We start from the raw sequence: 16398 nt of genomic DNA on the forward strand, positions 1-16398 counted from the left end.
CCGTGTTCTGCTATTTTTAAATCCTCAGTGCTGCTTGTTCAGTAACTGTAAATGTAATAGTGCTGACTGCACTTTTGCACAGGCCAATGGAAAATGAGCAACATGACAAAGTGTGTCTTAATAATCAAAAAAAAGGAACCACAAAACCCATTACTTGCTCTGTAGTTTGGGTGCAGCTGCAGTGACTTCTGTCTCAGAGTGAACACAAAAACACCTTCTTGGGCCAGACTGGAGCTTGAGCCCAACATTTCAGCTCTGACAGTTGCAGGAAGGGATTGGATTAGTTAGGAACACCATAGCTGCTCTTTGCATTCAGCATGGTTCTGCAGGTGCAGCTGCCATTGGGTTGAGGATGTCAAAGATTTTGATTTATTATTCTCTTATATCACCATTAGTTTTTCTTCTCTCTTTTGAATTTCCAAGTACAATCTGCCTCCATAAGCACCTGTGGCAAAAGATTACAGATATCATGCACTGCGTAAAGGACTTTTAGCACTTTGGAACTGGCCTCTTTATTTCAGTGAATGTCACTAGCTGTTGCCTTACTGAAGTCAGTGAGTTGCTTTTTATATTATTTTTTTTCAACCAAGTTGCTTTTGTGATTGATTGTATCTCAGCTTTGATTGCACTAGCCTCCAGTTTGAGTCCCACTTTTTCATATTACTCATGTAAGTTTGATGCTCCACTGCCTTGGTCACTTTAGTTGACCTTTTCCACATCTACTTTAACTTCACTACATACTTCATTTTACAGAACACCAGTTTGTGAATCCACAAACTGAATAACCACATTTACCTGGCTGTGATTGTTTGGGGCTGTTCTGCAATGACTGTAGTTGTGTATTTCCACTCTTGTATATTAATTAATCTTTTTCACTAGAACAGCTTTCTAAAGGAACAATATGCCTTGCAACCTGCTGGATGTGTTATAGTTAGCTGGTTTAATAATGCTGGTAATCTCTGAATTAAAAATTACATGGATTTTAAGCCACGGCCACGCTTTTCCTGTTTGATCTGTAAATGTTATATTGTTGATCATTTCAGCCTCAGAAGTTTAGAATTTAGGCTGGCTAAGCAAAGATTCAGTGAAATCAGGTGAGGATATCAGAATGTGTATTGAACCTGGAATTACACTGTGGTCTTTTAAGGAGTACAGGGTGCTACGGTGAGCTGATAATATATTAAAATAATTCTTTCATCTGTTTCTCACTAATTTTTAATTCAGCTCTGATTTTAAGGTGAGAGTATTTTGAACCTGATTTACTGGACACCTGGCAGTGGATTTTTGCAAGAAAGCCATTTGAAGCTCACGGAGCTTTTAGTGGATTACAGTTTTTCTCAGGAGCAGGGCTGAATTTATAGTAAAGTCTGTCTGTACCATCCTAGCTGTATGTGACACACGAGTGACTGGTATTAATGAGTATTAATGAGTATTAATGAATATTGGAATGCTGCAAAGGTAACTTTTTACTGTGGGGTGAGGGAGTGGCACTTTGCTGATCTAACTCAATATTCTATGAAGGGGCTGAAGAGACAGACCCTCCGTATACACCACAAGACAGACTGGAAATCTTCCAGAATAGAAATCCATTTTGATTTAAGTGAAATGTACATCTTTGAATTAAGTCTGTAGATGTTTGGTGTGACTGTTCTCACAAAAAACCTATGCTCTAATAATCTGCTTCAGCCAAAGGACAGAGATAAAGGAGAAGCCCCTTGAACTCTGAAACGGACACACAGAGAGAGGCTGATGCAGAAAGCAAGGTCAAAACGACCCAGGAATTCTTTCTGATAAAGAAAAAATTAGCAGCAAAATCAGTAAAATGAATATGTGTGAACCTATTGAAATTGCACGCATATGGCGTAGAGAGGGACATTTTAAAAAGGACCTGGAGTTCCCGGAGCCACGCATGTCATTTTAGAGGAACGATCCCCACGTGCGTCCAGCGCTGCAATCGCAGTTTCACAGCGGGTGTGCCGTTTGTGGGTTCCGCAACCAGCCCGGGGCGAGCGGCGCCGCTTCGGGGCGGGAGAGCCGCGGCCCCGGGGCGGCGTCTGCGGGGCCCGCCCGGGCCGGTTTGGCGGCGATGGGGCCGCGCCGGCCGCTGCTCCCGGGGCCCATCCCGGTGCTGATCCCGGCGTGGATCCTGGCGTTGATCCCGGCACTGATCCCGGCACTGATGGGCGCCGCGGCCGGGCGGGTGAGCGGGGCCGGGCTGGGTGAGCGGGGCCGGGCTGGGTGAGCGGGGCCGGGCTGGGTGAGCGGGGCCGGGCTGGGTGAGCGATGCGGGCTGGGTGAGCGATGCCGGGCTGGGCGAGCGGGGCCGGGCTGGGCGAGCGATGCCGGGCTGGGCGAGCGATGCCGGGGCGCTGTAACGGGGATGCTGCTCCCGGGATGCTGCTCCCGGGATGCTGCTCCCGGGATGCGGGAGCGCCGCGGGGGAAACGCCCGTGGGCATCCCCTGGTGATGGAGCCCTGGAGGCAGCGTCCCATTGCTGTGTGTGAGCTCTATTTGTCACCTGTCTGCCCCTTGTCACTTGTCTGTTCCTTGTCGCCTGTCTGTCCCTTGTCACTTGTCCCTTGTCTCCTGCCTCTTGTTGCCTGACTGTCCCTTGTCACCTGTCCCTTGTCTCCTATCCCTTGCCACCTGTCCCTTGTCTGTCGCCTTGTTGCCTGTCTGTCCCTTGTCACTTGTCCCTTGTCTCCTGCCTCTTGTCACTTGTCTGTCCCTTGTCACCTGTTGTTTGTCTCCTGCCTCTTGTTGCCTGTCGGTTCCTTGTCACAGACACCTTGTCTGTCCCTTGTCTCCTGCCCCTTGTCGCCTGACTGTCCCTTGTCACCTGTCCCTTGTCTCCTGTCCCTTGCCACCTGTCCCTTGCCACCTGTCCCTTGTCACCTGTTCCTTGTCTCCTGCCCCTTATCGCCTGTTTTCACCTATCCCTTGTCTCCTGTCCCTTGTCACCTGCCCCTTGTTGCCTGTCTGTCCCTTGTCACCTATCCCTTGTCTCCCGCCCCTTGTCACCTGTCCCTTTTCGTTTGTCTGTCCCTTGTCTCCTGTCCTTTGTCACCTGTCTGTCCCTTGTCACCCGTCCCTTGGCTGTCCCTTGCCTCTTGTCCCTTATCGCTTGCTTGTCCCTTGTCACCTGTCCTTTGTCTCCTGCCCCCTGTCACCTGTCTGTTCCTTGTCACCTGTCCCTTCTCATCTGCCCCTTGTCACTTTTCTGCCCCTTGTCACTTTTCTGCCCCTTGTCACCTGTCCCTTGTCGCTTGTCTGTCCTTTGTCACCTGTCCCTTCTCTCCTGCCCCTTGTCACCTGTCTGTCCCTTGTCTCCTGTCCTTTGTCACCTGTCTGTCCCTTGTCACCTGTCTGTCCCTTGTCCCCTCCGTGCCCCCAGGCTTGGGCTGGATTCACCGTGATCTCTACAGCAATCTCAAGCCCTACTCTTAAAACTTCAAAGCTGAGCCTTTGTCTGTGTTGTTGTTACTTCTTGGCTCCCCAAAGGAATGACTAATAACTTTTCCTGGATTTTCAGCGGAAATGTGTTGATTTTGAAGGCTTATTTGAGTGTCTGTAAAAACCATGGTGAGCATCCTGGCAAGTGCAGAGTGTAACCCCATATCTACATGACATTGTTTGCACAGGAAGAATTGTTCTGCTCCATTGGTTCCCTAGAACTCTTCCCTATTAAAATAGAAAAACCTTTTAATTTGCATGAAAATCTGATGTGCTGCAGCTGTTACTGTTCTTTTCCTTATCCAGCTGCTGCTGCACACTGTGTTTGGCAGTGAGGGTTTGTAGCTGTGCCAGCCAAAGAGCTCAGTGGGATCTGTTTGCCTTCAACTCAGTGTTTTCTGTACTGGTGTATTGATAGGACTTTTCTGTCTGGTTTTAAAATGTTCAGGATTGTGAAGATAAATATGGAAATGTTGCTGAGATGTCCAGGTGACTGTGTTCTTATGGGATATTTATGTTATTTACATGTTTATTTAATCATAGGAATTGAGGCTGGATAAGCAAAGGTTCAGTGAAATCAGGTGAGGATGTCAGAATGTGCATTGAACCTGGAATTACACTGTGGTCTTTTAAGGAGTATGGGGTGCTACAGTGAGCTGATAATATATTAAAATAATTATTTTAATTAGTGTTTCTCACTAATTTTTAATTCAGCTCTGGTTTTAAGGTGAGAGTGTTTTAAACCTGATTTACTGGACACCTTGCAGTGGATAGCATAAAGCAGACAGAGAAGGGATAATCTCAGAATTGTGGCAGAACTTATCACCAGAATTTAAGTTTGTCATGTTTCATGCTGAGCAAGGGGCTTTGGTTCAAAAGGAATCAGCTCTCCTCTTATTTTAAATATGACTGAAACACAATGATGGAAATAATGACAGAAACTTTCAGCATCACTTTTTGCACTGTGACAAAATAAGGAAATATGTAGAGTTAGAAAAGTTATATGTAGAGTTAGAAAAACAAATACATAGTTTCAGTGATACCACACCTGCTACAGAGCTGGAAAAAACCCATGCCTGTTATATCAAATTTTAACAGTGATTTGTTACAGAAAACTTTATTTTTGAGGGAGACAAACTGGCAAAGCAATAGTTCTTGAGTGACACTTCTTGGGTTTTATCTCATTCATCTGGAAGTGTCTGAGAGTTCCCAGCCTCAGTCCCTGTCTTAGGCACAGGAACTGAACATTATTTTTGCCATTTTGAACAATTGAATCACCCAGGTTATCAGTAATAACCTGAAGTTTTCAAAGAGAAGAACTGGTGTCATCTGGTTAGTGAAATTCAACAGAACTTATTTTAAAATGAGAAGTTTAAATATTTTAGACAGAATTCTGTTTTTTCCTGCCTCCAGTAGGTCTGCTAGCTCAGCAAATAGTGTCTCTGTATGTCAAGTCCTTTCCATAGAAACAGATTTTACGCCAGAGACCTCAGTGACTTCATTGTGGTTTCACATGCGTGAAGAACACTGCACACAAATGTAATTCCTCTGCAGATCCTCTGACTGACAGCTGGGGTTTGAAGGCACATGTATGAAAAATAGATCAACAGAAATGTAGACATGTGAATTAGGATTAAAATATATGCTTATATATCTTTGTTTAAATGGCCTTGAGTGAAAATGAAATGAAAACGAGTGTTATATGAATGGATTGTTATAGATTCATCCATTGTATTAACATGTTTTATTTTTATTATTTAAGATACTTAAATTTAATTACACATAAAGCCTTTTCAGCTTGTCTGGAGATAACTGTTAGCCACTCCTCTCCAGGGACAAATTATGTCACCTGTACAGTAATATCTGCAGTGCAAACAGGAAAATGATCCAAACAATTCAGGAACTCCAGAGAGTCTGGAGTCACTGATTTTGTGTATGTAACTTCTTAGTTATTGCTTAATGCAGAGGCATTGCAAAAATCTCCCTAGTGAGTTAGGAAGTCAAAGGCAAGCATAGTTTACCAATTTCTATGCCAAAATGTATTTCTAAATTTGATGTGCATAGAGCTAAACTAAATTTCATGTTTAAGAATGTTTGTGCCTCTACTGATAGACAGATATGGGGCATTTTATTTCTTCTTGCACCTGTTAAATTAAATGAAGTCTTCCAAACTCTTAATTTAGTCCTTATAAATTTCTTTTAAATCAGCTGCCATTAGGCACTGCTATTTGGACTGAGAAGTTCTGAGCCTGTAATGCAAAATGTGCAGCATCAGGTTAGTTTCCCTTCACACAATCTGCTTGTAGAACACTGAATCACAGTAAAAACAGGATAAAATAAGGTCTTGTGAGGGATACAAACACTAACAAAATGCAAAGATTGTGACGTAGAATCTGGCCTCTACTCATCAGTCTTTCAGTCCAAAGTAGCCAATGCATCTGGATGCCAGACAGAAATTTTATATGGCCCAACTCAGACTTTAGGATTGGTGAAATTGCTGGAAAATGGGGTGTAGTAAACGAATTTAATCCTTTCAGTTGGGAATTGGAAGGATTCCTTGGGCAAACCAAGCTGAGCCAGTGTGTGTGGCTCTCTGTGTGTGTGTAAATTGTGCCTAAGCCAGTCACAACTCCCTTTTAGTTTCCCATAATGTTCTCTGAGGACATTTGGGAAGAAATTGTCAGTTATAAGTCACTGAGGGCCACAGCTCATCAGATAAAATTTCAGGGAGATGGTATCAGACAGCAGAGAGATCCTTCCAAGCACAACTTCAGAGAAACAGGTGTGAACCCAGCAACTGACAGGTTTTCCTGTGTCTGCAGCTCACAGGGCAGGAGTTACAACAGACAGGGAAGAGCATGAGATAAGAACTTTTAATTTTTTTAGCCAGGAAACCTCACCAGCAGGGTCATGTGTGATGTGGTTTATCGTATTTCTGCTTTTTTTTCCCCCCCATGTCTGCTCTTGCATTGAAGTCTTATGTTTTGAAAAGGCTCTCAACTGCTATTTTTAAGGAAGTTGATCATAGTGACTACAAAAATGAGATGACAACACTTGATCTTTCCTCTTCTAATAAAAAGTAACTTAATAAAAAATATTTTTGTTGAGAGCAGAGCCCTTTTCTCCTTTGTCAAATTTTAGTGTCAGCTCAAGTTTGCAAACAGGATGATTTATCATTGTCCATCCTATGATATTTAGACTTTTCTCTGCCTTCACATTCTTAGAAAATGTTTTTTTGACACTGCCCATTGAGTAGGTTGACAAAATCCTGTTTCTGATCACAGCTAAATAAAAGGTAGAATATTTCAATGAGCTGCATAAGAAAATGCTGAATTCCCTGTAAGCAATTGCTGAGGGTGAGAATCATTAATTTCCTTTGTCAGTAATATGAAGGCACAATAGATGTTCAAGATGTTTTTCAGTAAGGAGGAAGGACATTTTCATTACCGGCCTCCCGAGATCTTGTTCCTGTTTTGATTTTTCATTTTAGTAATGATTCCTCTAGATGTGTGTAGATTAAACATGAAGAAATCTCTTCAGACTGCAATGATGCCTTAAAGCTGAGCAGTGTCACATCCTTTTTTAACAGTGCCTTTTTGGTCTAGCAGGAAACTCCTACACTTGTCCTACCTAACAGAAGCCTTTTTAAGTGAGTGTATTTTTCCCTTTGAAAATAGTCTGTAAGTCATTAAATAATTTGACACTTGTTCATTGAGCTGTGCTGATCAGTGAGAGCTGAAATTAGGCACCCTGTATTTATTTCGTGATTGTCTCTAATGCATTTCATCTGCATATTTGTCTGCACCTTCTGCAAAGGTGCTGCTTCTCAGAAGTTTTTGGAGACATCATTTTCAAAACATCAAGGCCTTCCTTGCTCAGGAAGGAATCACAGAGTGTCTGGAAAGATAAAAGCCTTTTTCCCTTTTCTTTGGAAAGACTGACTGAAGTTTTTGAGCCACTTTACAGTAAATGTTTCTCCCACAAACCCACAGGTCGGAATTTCGGTTTCTCTGGTGCTTTGTCAGATGTTGTTTGAGCCATGGCAGCTGAGGATAAGGCACTCAGCTCTTTGGTTCCACTGCACTCTTTTGAACCTAAACCTGGAGAAATCACTTGGTTTGTGGTGGATCTTTGGGAAACAAAGGAACCTCAGAGGGGTCACATGCAGCTCATTATCTGTTCATGGCCCTGCAGCCTCCTGGCATCTGCTCTGTGCTGTTTCATTATAGCTCCACTGGTGCCTTGGAAGGGAAGGTGCCTGTAATTGCACTGCTCTTTAGGCATTTGTCTCTTTTGAGTCTCTAATTCAGGATCAGAATGGATTTATGACTCGTGACTTGCCCTTGATTTCTCCTAGGAATATTCATTACCTTACACACCACAGCTTGCACAACGATGCAACGATCCCAGCACTGAATTCTATGATGAAGAACTTGATAAATGCTGCAGCCAGTGCCCTCCAGGTAGGTTATCATTCAAACTATTACTTTACACAGCCAAATTCACTCAGTTTTCAGATGATCATAGTGTATTTTGATTATTTATATGTATAAAGTGAATCAGATTTTTGCTGTTGTAATGCATTCTTCCTCAACAAAGACAACAAAACACTGTGACTGCAAAACACCGGCAAAAGAGACACACTGTCCATCAGAACTGGAATTCTCCTTCAAGGTTAACTGGGCTAAGACTTACCAGAAGGTAGCTTCTCAGCTTGTCTAAGCACAGTTCTCCGTGAGGTTTTCATTAAGGTAATTAAAGTAATTTTAGTCAACACTGGAGGGGAAGCAACACTCACTAGGAGAATTACAAAAAATAGGCAACACAGATCCTAGCCCATTAATAAAAATATGTGTTGTAAAACAGGGCATGAAGTAAAGCTTGGTTTCTGTGCTGTGATAATATCACTTATCTAAGGGGCTTTCCATTGGACAGGTCAGTCTGTCTTTGCTCATTAAGGGAGTTGTTGTCTTTTAGTGTAAATCAGACACTGCAGAGCACTGTCACACTGGGGACAGGACTGCAGACACTGTCTGCTCTGAGCTGTCACATCCTGCACTCCAGGGGTGATTATAAGTGACCTGTAGTTAGCCAAAGTCGTTGTCTGTGGGCTTTGGGATTGTTTTTTTGGAGGGGATAGTAATGTTCTGTGGAGATTTTGGTCACAGAGTTTATGCAATAAGTTGCAATTATATTATTATATTAGATAGGGAAAAAAAAACTGCCTTTTTTTTCTCATTACATGCTGGGCAAAGAAGTTGCAACCATATTATTATATTAGATAGGGGAAAAAAACCTGCCTTTTCTTTCTCATTACATGCTGAGCAAAGAAAATTTTTCTTCATAAATGCTGAATGTCTGTCAGATCCGGAAGTTCAAACAGGAAATCAGTATTTGCTGAAACAGCTGCAGCTTCTTGAATTAACTGCAATAATCTAGATAGATCTGCAAACTTCCTTTGTTCATGACAGATGAAAGATGAGAATTCATAAGTAAAACTTTTCAGTTGTGTTATGTAGTGTTCAGTGAATCAGCCTAGATCATGAGCAAGATGCAGGATGCAGAATGCAAAGCTTTAATTAAGTGCAGGGGAAAACAAAGTCTTTGGAAAGAATTAATTTGGCTCACCTCCAGGGCTTCTTCTTTTGAAAAACAGATTCTCCAAGCACCTCTAAAAATTTTTCAGTGTTATTCCTGCTTCCTGATTATGTTTTCCAGGATATTTTTGTAAAGGATATGAGACATTGACTTTTATCTTATTTCCCCTTTCACATGAAAGGGAAATGGCAATTGAGGTGTTTTCTCCAAAATTAATGTTGGAACTCGCATGCTCCCATCACTGTACTAAATGTGAGAAATAGTACAAACTCTGCTGGTGGTGGGAAGCTTTGCCCTCTCCACCCACTGTCTGTAATAAAGGGTCTCACTCAGGCACATCATTCTGGCACATGCCTGACTTTGGTTGTGAAACACTTCCACGTGTTCACCACAAAACAGCTTCTGCAAAAGTAAAATATTTGGGTTTTTTATTGTGGTAGCTGCATCTAAGTATGTGCTGAGGGATTTTGGTTTGTCTTGTTTTGAATGTGTCTGGAATCCACTGAACTGAATGTAAGAAAAGGGGTCAAACATGGATGGACATAAATCAGACTTTCCCTGTAGAGACATGCAGTTCTCAACATCAATGCGTGGTGTATGATACCAATCTGATCATGTCAGTGAAGGGAAAGGATTCTACAGCTCAGAATGAGCCTTAATTCCTCGTGATCCTTTCCAGTGAGATGATTTCTCTGATTTGGTTTGGGTTTTTTTTTCTTTTAATAGGTAAGTATAGGACAGGGAGCTGCAGTCACACCACGGACACCAAGTGCAGCCCCTGCAGACCTAAAACCTACACAGCCATCTGGAATCATTCTCCACAGTGCTTTGCCTGCTCAGCACCCTGCAGGAAAGGTAGGCTTGGGTTAGGAAAGGGGCTTGCTCAAAGACTGGGCTTGGTTTAACCTTTTCTCCTAAGAAACCCATGAGATTTTGTCAATCACTTGAATAATCCTCATGCTTTTGGAATGTGTAAGATTTAGGGATAGGAATCAAGGAAAAAAATCTTGCAGGGAGCCCTGGCTCTTTTTCTTCTTAAGTCCTAAAAATGAGGACTTGTATTATTAAAAGCTAAGGCAGTACATCACTAAAATATTCCAAATGCCATCAGTAGAATAAGCTCCTGCTTATAACATCCCATCAAGAGACTTTAATACCTAACTTGGACATGGATAAATGGATAATTACATTTCCAGCATCCTGTCATTTCTCATTTTGTCCGCTGAAGTAACAACAGTAAACATGGGTCCATTTTGCAAAATAAACATTGTTTTATTTTGCAAAGCAGCAGTCAGTGAGAGCACACTGGTTCTGTTCACTGAAGCAGCTGAACAGTACCTAAGGTAGAACATTGTACCAGCACCTGTACTTTGGGCTAATAGATCACCTGCATTAATGAACTCAGTCATGCTGTTCTCCATCATTTCTAATGGAAATTGGTGTAGAACATTCTGTACTTGATTCACTGAGAAGTAAGTTTTAAGGATACAGTCTAAGTTGAAAGGACCTTTGGTCTTGTCTAAGTAGATAATCTTACAAAAGCCGATTAATTACAATATGAAAATATTTGTAGTAAAATCTCCAAACACATTAATAACAGTGACATGATCTGCACGGACTGAAAATCTCAGTGTGGCCCCCAGGTGTGGCAGTGGTAAACACAAATGGCCATGTTTGGAATTACAACAAAATATAGCACAACTGCAGGCACAGAGTTTTAAATGTGCACCCTGCAGGTGCAAATTTCTCCTTTCCTAGAGAGAGAAAACTCTTCTGAAAATGTAGACATTGGGCATGTAACACATTGGTTTATGGTGCTATACAAGCCCAAAATTTGTATGTGAACATCACCTCATGTTCACTCGAAACACTGCAGGCTGTGATTTTAAATGCTGTCAATGACATCTTGCTGCTTTATTTTTGTTTTCAAACCAGGGCTTGTACAGAATCAAACGTGCACCAGGTCCCAGGACAGGATCTGTAGCTGCCCACCCCACAAGTACTGTGTTTCCAGGCTGGATGAGTACTGTGAAGTGTGTAGAACACACAAAAAATGTGGCAAAGGCTACAGGGTTTCCAGAAGAGGTAATTTGATTTTGAACACTCTGCTTACTGCACATTTATTCTGGCCTAATTCCCTTCAGCTGTGCATTCCTGTTAGGGTTTATATTAATTCTAAGCAAGTGGGCACTAACCAGAGTAGCAGTGTTCTCCAGAGGTATATTCAAAGTGACAACACATTGCAATTTCTTACTGTCATATATCAAAAAGTGATTTATTCTGTAAAAGTGACTGAGATCCAAGACCACTTAATCACTCCTTAAATCCTTGAAAAAGGGCTTCAGGTGGAATTTTGGGTACAGTAAATAATGATGACTCTATGCTGTCCTGCAGAATTGATCTGGTTTTGTTGGTTGATGGAATCTACCATGATAATACATCTGTCTCAAATGATAAATAATTTAAAAATACTTGAAATGCTAAACATTAAAAAAAATGAGGAATCATTTTGAGAAGATGCAGAACTCAACAGTATGGTAGTCAGTCGGTGAAAAGCTTTGTCTGAAGCACCACATTTGAACCTTTAATGGTACCAAAATTACAGCTGGTTAATCTTTTTGGGTTGGGTGCATCAAGTGAATGTCTCCTGTGACAGTCACAGACTGCATTTTTGCACTGCTTCTATATAATTGCTGGGATCTCTTGCAGACCCTGAATATTCATTCTTGTTTCTCACCAGATAAGTAACTGGAGTTTTCCTCTTTGTTTAAAGGGACAGACAGCACAGACACAGAATGTGAACCTTGTCCTCCTGGCACGTTTTCACCTGAGGAATCCTACAACACCAGCTGCATACCCCACACCGTGTGAGCCAGAGTTCTGTCCATCAGCAGCCTTAACTGTGCAGGGCTTTCTGGTGTTCCTGACTTCTCTTTTTGTCTCTTGCAGCTGTAAATCAGTGGCTGTCCCTGGGAACAGCAGGAATGACACTGTTTGCAGTGACTCAGGAAGAGCCACGGTTCTGCCTCACACCATTTGGAACCTACTTGTGACCCAAAGTCCAGTTTCCCACAAAGCTGAAATAATAACTCAACCTGTCACGTTAAACTCTGTATCTGACCTGTCCCACATCACTGGTGAGCTTTAACTCATTTAAAGTCACTTTTGTCTGCTCAGGAACCAAGCTTATATTTAGTTCTCAGTGTCTTTCCAAAACCAGTCACCAAACAGAACCTCAGGAGAGCTCAATTAATTCAATGTGACACAGCTTGTAGTGAACTGCATTTTTACCTGTGCATCTGCATTATTTCTAAAAAACCCAAACTAGATTATACAAGGATTTCCTGATAATTGCTGCTATAGCTGGTAGAAAAGTTTGTATCTTAAATTCTGGATTGAGGCAAACATGACCTGGTGAGAGGTCTGTGAGTCTTCTGTCAGACAGAAGGTCCTGACAGCATTCCTGGGTGTGGATGTGCTCTCTGCTTTTCACAGGAGAAGGCAGAGATGTTTAGGAGCATTTTGAGCTACTTGGCCTTGTATGTGACAAACTCTTGCTTGGCCAGAGAAATACTTTTTGGGACCAAGTCCAAAAATCTGTCCTCACTTTTCAGAAGTCTGTCCTCAGGAGAGGAGAATTCAGTTTTATGAAGTGGTGGTGGCTGAAATGGGACCTTGGTGTCTGACAATTAAAGCATCCAATGTGAATGTCAGACATAAAAAATACTTGTAAATTTAGCTTTTGTAGTGAGGCACAGAAAATACAAAACTACCTTTTTCTAATTAGATCAAGCTGCTAAATAATTTCTTATTTTATTTATTTTCAGGAGCAGTAGCAGGGCCATTGTTACTGATCCTGATAATTGCTACTTTGGGGTATTTCTTAGTCTCAAAAATAAAAGGTAAGATTCATGAGGTGAATCCAAGCAAATCTGTAAAAACTGTGAAATGTTACCTTATTTCTCATTACCTGAGCCTGGTGGTTGACTGAAATTAGTGTCTAAGATGGCAGCTTTCTTCAAATCTGTCTTGTTCCTCAGGTTTTAGGTAATTGTCTAAATACCCAACAGCCTTGGAGTTGGACAACTGTGCAACAGTTGTGCTACTGCTGAAGCTTGTTAAATATTTGGTACCTCATCATTGAAATATTAGACAATTTCAAGTGTTATAATTAAACAGACATGAATGTGGTTTATTGTCATCAATACCTTTTCTCACTGACACTATACAAGAAAAATGATGAATTAATGCTGAGGCATCTCTTTGCTTCCTGCCTAATTAAGTCACAAAATTAATGCAATACAGGTTCCAATGTGTTCAAACTGTGTGCAATAAATGTATATTTGAAGTTTATTCCAGGAGCAGGGGATGACAGCCTTTTTGGGGTGCAGCTGTTGTAAAAGGGACAGGTTTGGGTGCTAACAAACTGTCTTTGCTCACTGGCAGCCCCTGTGTACTCTGCAGCAGCTACAGAGGCAGGTTGGGTGAGTGTCCTCTCTTTCCATCTCTTCTATTTCTTTAAAAGTTACACAGAAATCATAAACTCTCACCTAAATACAAGTAGAAGAAAACAGCACAGCAGCAAGAAATCTGCAGTGAGAACAGGGTGGTTTGGTCCCCAAGCAAGGATGTAAGATGTACCTTATATATCCCACATAATGTCCCAACCTCACTCTATGTGAGGCTGAAAACAGCACTAAAACCCAGGTGGGGTTTTAAAAACTAAATTTGAAAACTAAATTTGGTCCCTAAGTAATCAGAGCAGTGCTGTGGTGCCTTCAGGAGATGGGTTCATTTTGCTGAACCCCTAATGAGCTGTTATGGACTTCACTTGCACCCATCACTGTGCAAAATGAAAATAATTACAGAATGGCTTGGATTGGAAGGAGCATTAAAACTCCTCTAGTTCCAATCATCACTTGTTTCTTTAGCTGGCAAAATACTCACCAGTTCTTTGCTAGTGGGTTGCTTGTTTTGTTTGTTTTTTTTTTTTTTTTTTTTTTTTTTTTAATATTAACATTTTGCATTTCTCTGCAAATGTTCCAGCCTTTCCCCCCTCCAGAAAAACAGCGTGACAAAAAAGTCAGAGATGCAGAATTGCAGAACTCCAGGAGTTCTGAACAGGAACAACAGCATCTCTTGGAAACTTCTGGGTCCAGCAGCAGTATCCTGAATCCAACTGGATCTGCAACCAGCAGTGTAATAAGTAAAGAGAATGATGAAAATAAAAACTCAGGAGGATTTCAGCAGCAACATTCACCTCCTGAAGGTTCTAAATTCCTGAGTGGAGACAGACACAGCTCTGCAAGTTCAGGTAGTAATGATTCTGAATGATCCAGAACCTCTTGAAATTTATCAATTATGAGTCTTTTTAGCAGAAGTCTAAATGGCAGGATAAAACATCTGAGTCCTGTTCAGCAGAGAGAAAATTTAGTAGCTTTTGAAAAGAAAAAATGATTGTTTTAAGTTGCCATCCTGAAATAATAGAGTTTCCTCAGTGGACAAACAGGGATTTAGGGGCTGGGGGATCAGGTGGTTGGCACTTACCTGTGGGTGGGAGTAGAAGCCAAAGGGAGCAGTTACAAAAGAACATTGTCAAAAGCATTTGAAATGACAACAGATGAGCAAGAATTGTTTGCAATCCAGATCTCTGCATTAATTTTGGCAGCTTTTTTATTTCTGGGGAGATACATGAATTTTATGGTACCAAAATATTACAGAACCAACTCAACCAGCTTGACTGAATTAAGTGAAGCTAAAAGATATTTACTGTCTATTTTACCTGCAAGTCAAAGAGCTGGATAAAGGATCCAGCTGCCCTGTTCTGGTTTCATTCTTCTGTGTTTTGTGTTTATTTGACAGAACATTCTGGTAATGGAGGAACACAGGTGAATGTGACGTGCATTGTGAAATTTTGCAGACCAGACTGCAGCTCCCAGTGCCCTGAGCAGATAAATTCAACTGTCAGGGATAATGGGCACACTCCCTGGGGTTCCCCAACAGGGGAAGAAACCCTCCCTTCAAAAGAAGAAAATGCCTTGAACAAAGAAACTGAAATTCACATTGCAGTGGAAAATGAGGACAATTTACTTCAGGACTTACTTCCAGAAGAAAAGAAGGTTCCTCTTGGCATTCAAGATGCTGGGATGAAAACCAGTTAAAGGAAATTACAGATAATATGCTGATTGACTGATAATCAAACCATCTCTTGTCTTATAAAACAAACATTATGGTAAATATAGCTTTCTTACAGAGATTTGAAATTTCAGATGAATATAGACACTGATGCTTTTTAGTGTCTTCTGTTGCTTTGCAGTTTAAAAGAAAAACTTTAAAATTGAGTGGCCAACTCCTCCCTTTCTTCTGTGATACTCTAAGAGGACCTTTATCAGACTTGAAAAGAAATATTTTTCAAACTTTATGCCCTTAAGCTTTCTCCTGAGACTTCTTGTGATGATGATTTTTATTCAAGGTCTGCCACAATGCCAAGAACATGGATGTGACAGCACTTCTAAGGGACTGGATTTAAATTATCATTCTTTCAATGCTCAGGAATCATCCATTTGATTTAAATTTTAAAGCTATCAGTTCCTATCCTGTACTTTAGTTGTCATACTTTCCCTCACCCTCCTGGATATTTCCTTTATTATTACAGTTTGTTTTTTTCTCATTATCAGACCAAATTTCTTAAGTACACATAGGATATCAGGAAGTGAAATCTTTTACACCAGCTCTTTTTTACAACTAAAATTACTACTGTTATGTCTAAACAACAGCATTTCATTGCCTGTACATATTCATTTTGTTTTAGAAGGGAAAAATCCAGATTGAACTGTTTTTATCTTGGAGGAAGGAAGTTCCTTTTGTTGACAACCCTAGAGTTCGTCACCTTTGTGTCCTGGCTGAGGTAACATGTTTCCCCAATTGATCCTGACCTCATTGTTGAGGTAAACCCATAAATCCAAAATATTTTCCCTGTGTTCAGTGACTATTAGAGCAGATCCCTGTGATTATCTTTGCCAAATAGCTCACTGCCCTCAGGTGGCAGAACATCATCTATAATAAATGGAATTTACTCAAACCTCAGAACCTGAAAATCCTGTTCTCCTTCACTGCTTGATGATGCTGGAGCTCCAACCCTCTCTTACAGAAAATTAGTGGAGGTTCTGCTTGAATGAAGTGGTTTGGAAGCCAATATTTAAAAACCCACTTCCCATAATAATTATATTTTACATCTGTGACTTAGCTGTCAATTGTGGTGGCTGTGTTCAGCCAGTATCTGCAATCCAGTCTGAATCCCATGGGAGTGAAGTCATGCAGTGACACATCACCCTTGTGTTATGCCA

General features: G+C 41.2%; 1 protein-coding gene across 2 annotated transcripts; it reads left to right on the plus strand.

Moving 5' to 3' along the window:
- The first annotated feature begins 2068 nt into the window (after positions 1–2068).
- Positions 2069–16136, plus strand: TNFRSF1B (TNF receptor superfamily member 1B). Of its 2 annotated transcripts, XM_058039327.1 has the most exons (11): positions 2171–2200; positions 3534–3583; positions 7812–7917; positions 9779–9907; positions 10988–11137; positions 11826–11919; positions 12002–12189; positions 12880–12954; positions 13499–13536; positions 14099–14366; positions 14915–16136. In XM_058039327.1, the coding sequence occupies exons 2-11, from the start codon at positions 3581–3583 to the stop codon at positions 15211–15213; spliced, it is 1350 nt and encodes a 449-aa protein (XP_057895310.1). In that variant the 5' UTR covers positions 2171–2200; positions 3534–3580; the 3' UTR covers positions 15214–16136. The 2 variants fall into 2 exon arrangements, with proteins under 2 accessions (XP_057895309.1, XP_057895310.1); XM_058039326.1 differs by lacking the exon at positions 3534–3583 and having other exon boundaries at positions 2069–2200.
- Positions 16137–16398: the final 262 nt, after the last annotated feature.

Source organism: Melospiza georgiana, chromosome 22 (genome assembly GCF_028018845.1).
Source record: "Melospiza georgiana isolate bMelGeo1 chromosome 22, bMelGeo1.pri, whole genome shotgun sequence".
NCBI lineage: Eukaryota > Metazoa > Chordata > Aves > Passeriformes > Passerellidae > Melospiza > Melospiza georgiana.

Coding starts and splice junctions, on each gene's coding strand:
- TNFRSF1B (XM_058039326.1), top strand. CDS start 2,087: ATGGGGCCGCGCCGGCCGCTGCTCCCGGGGCCCATCCCGGTGCTGATC. Junction 2,201..7,811: donor TGGGCGCCGCGGCCGGGCGG/GTGAGCGGGGCC, acceptor GATTTCTCCTAG/GAATATTCATTACCTTACAC. Junction 14,367..14,914: donor ACACAGCTCTGCAAGTTCAG/GTAGTAATGATT, acceptor TTTATTTGACAG/AACATTCTGGTAATGGAGGA.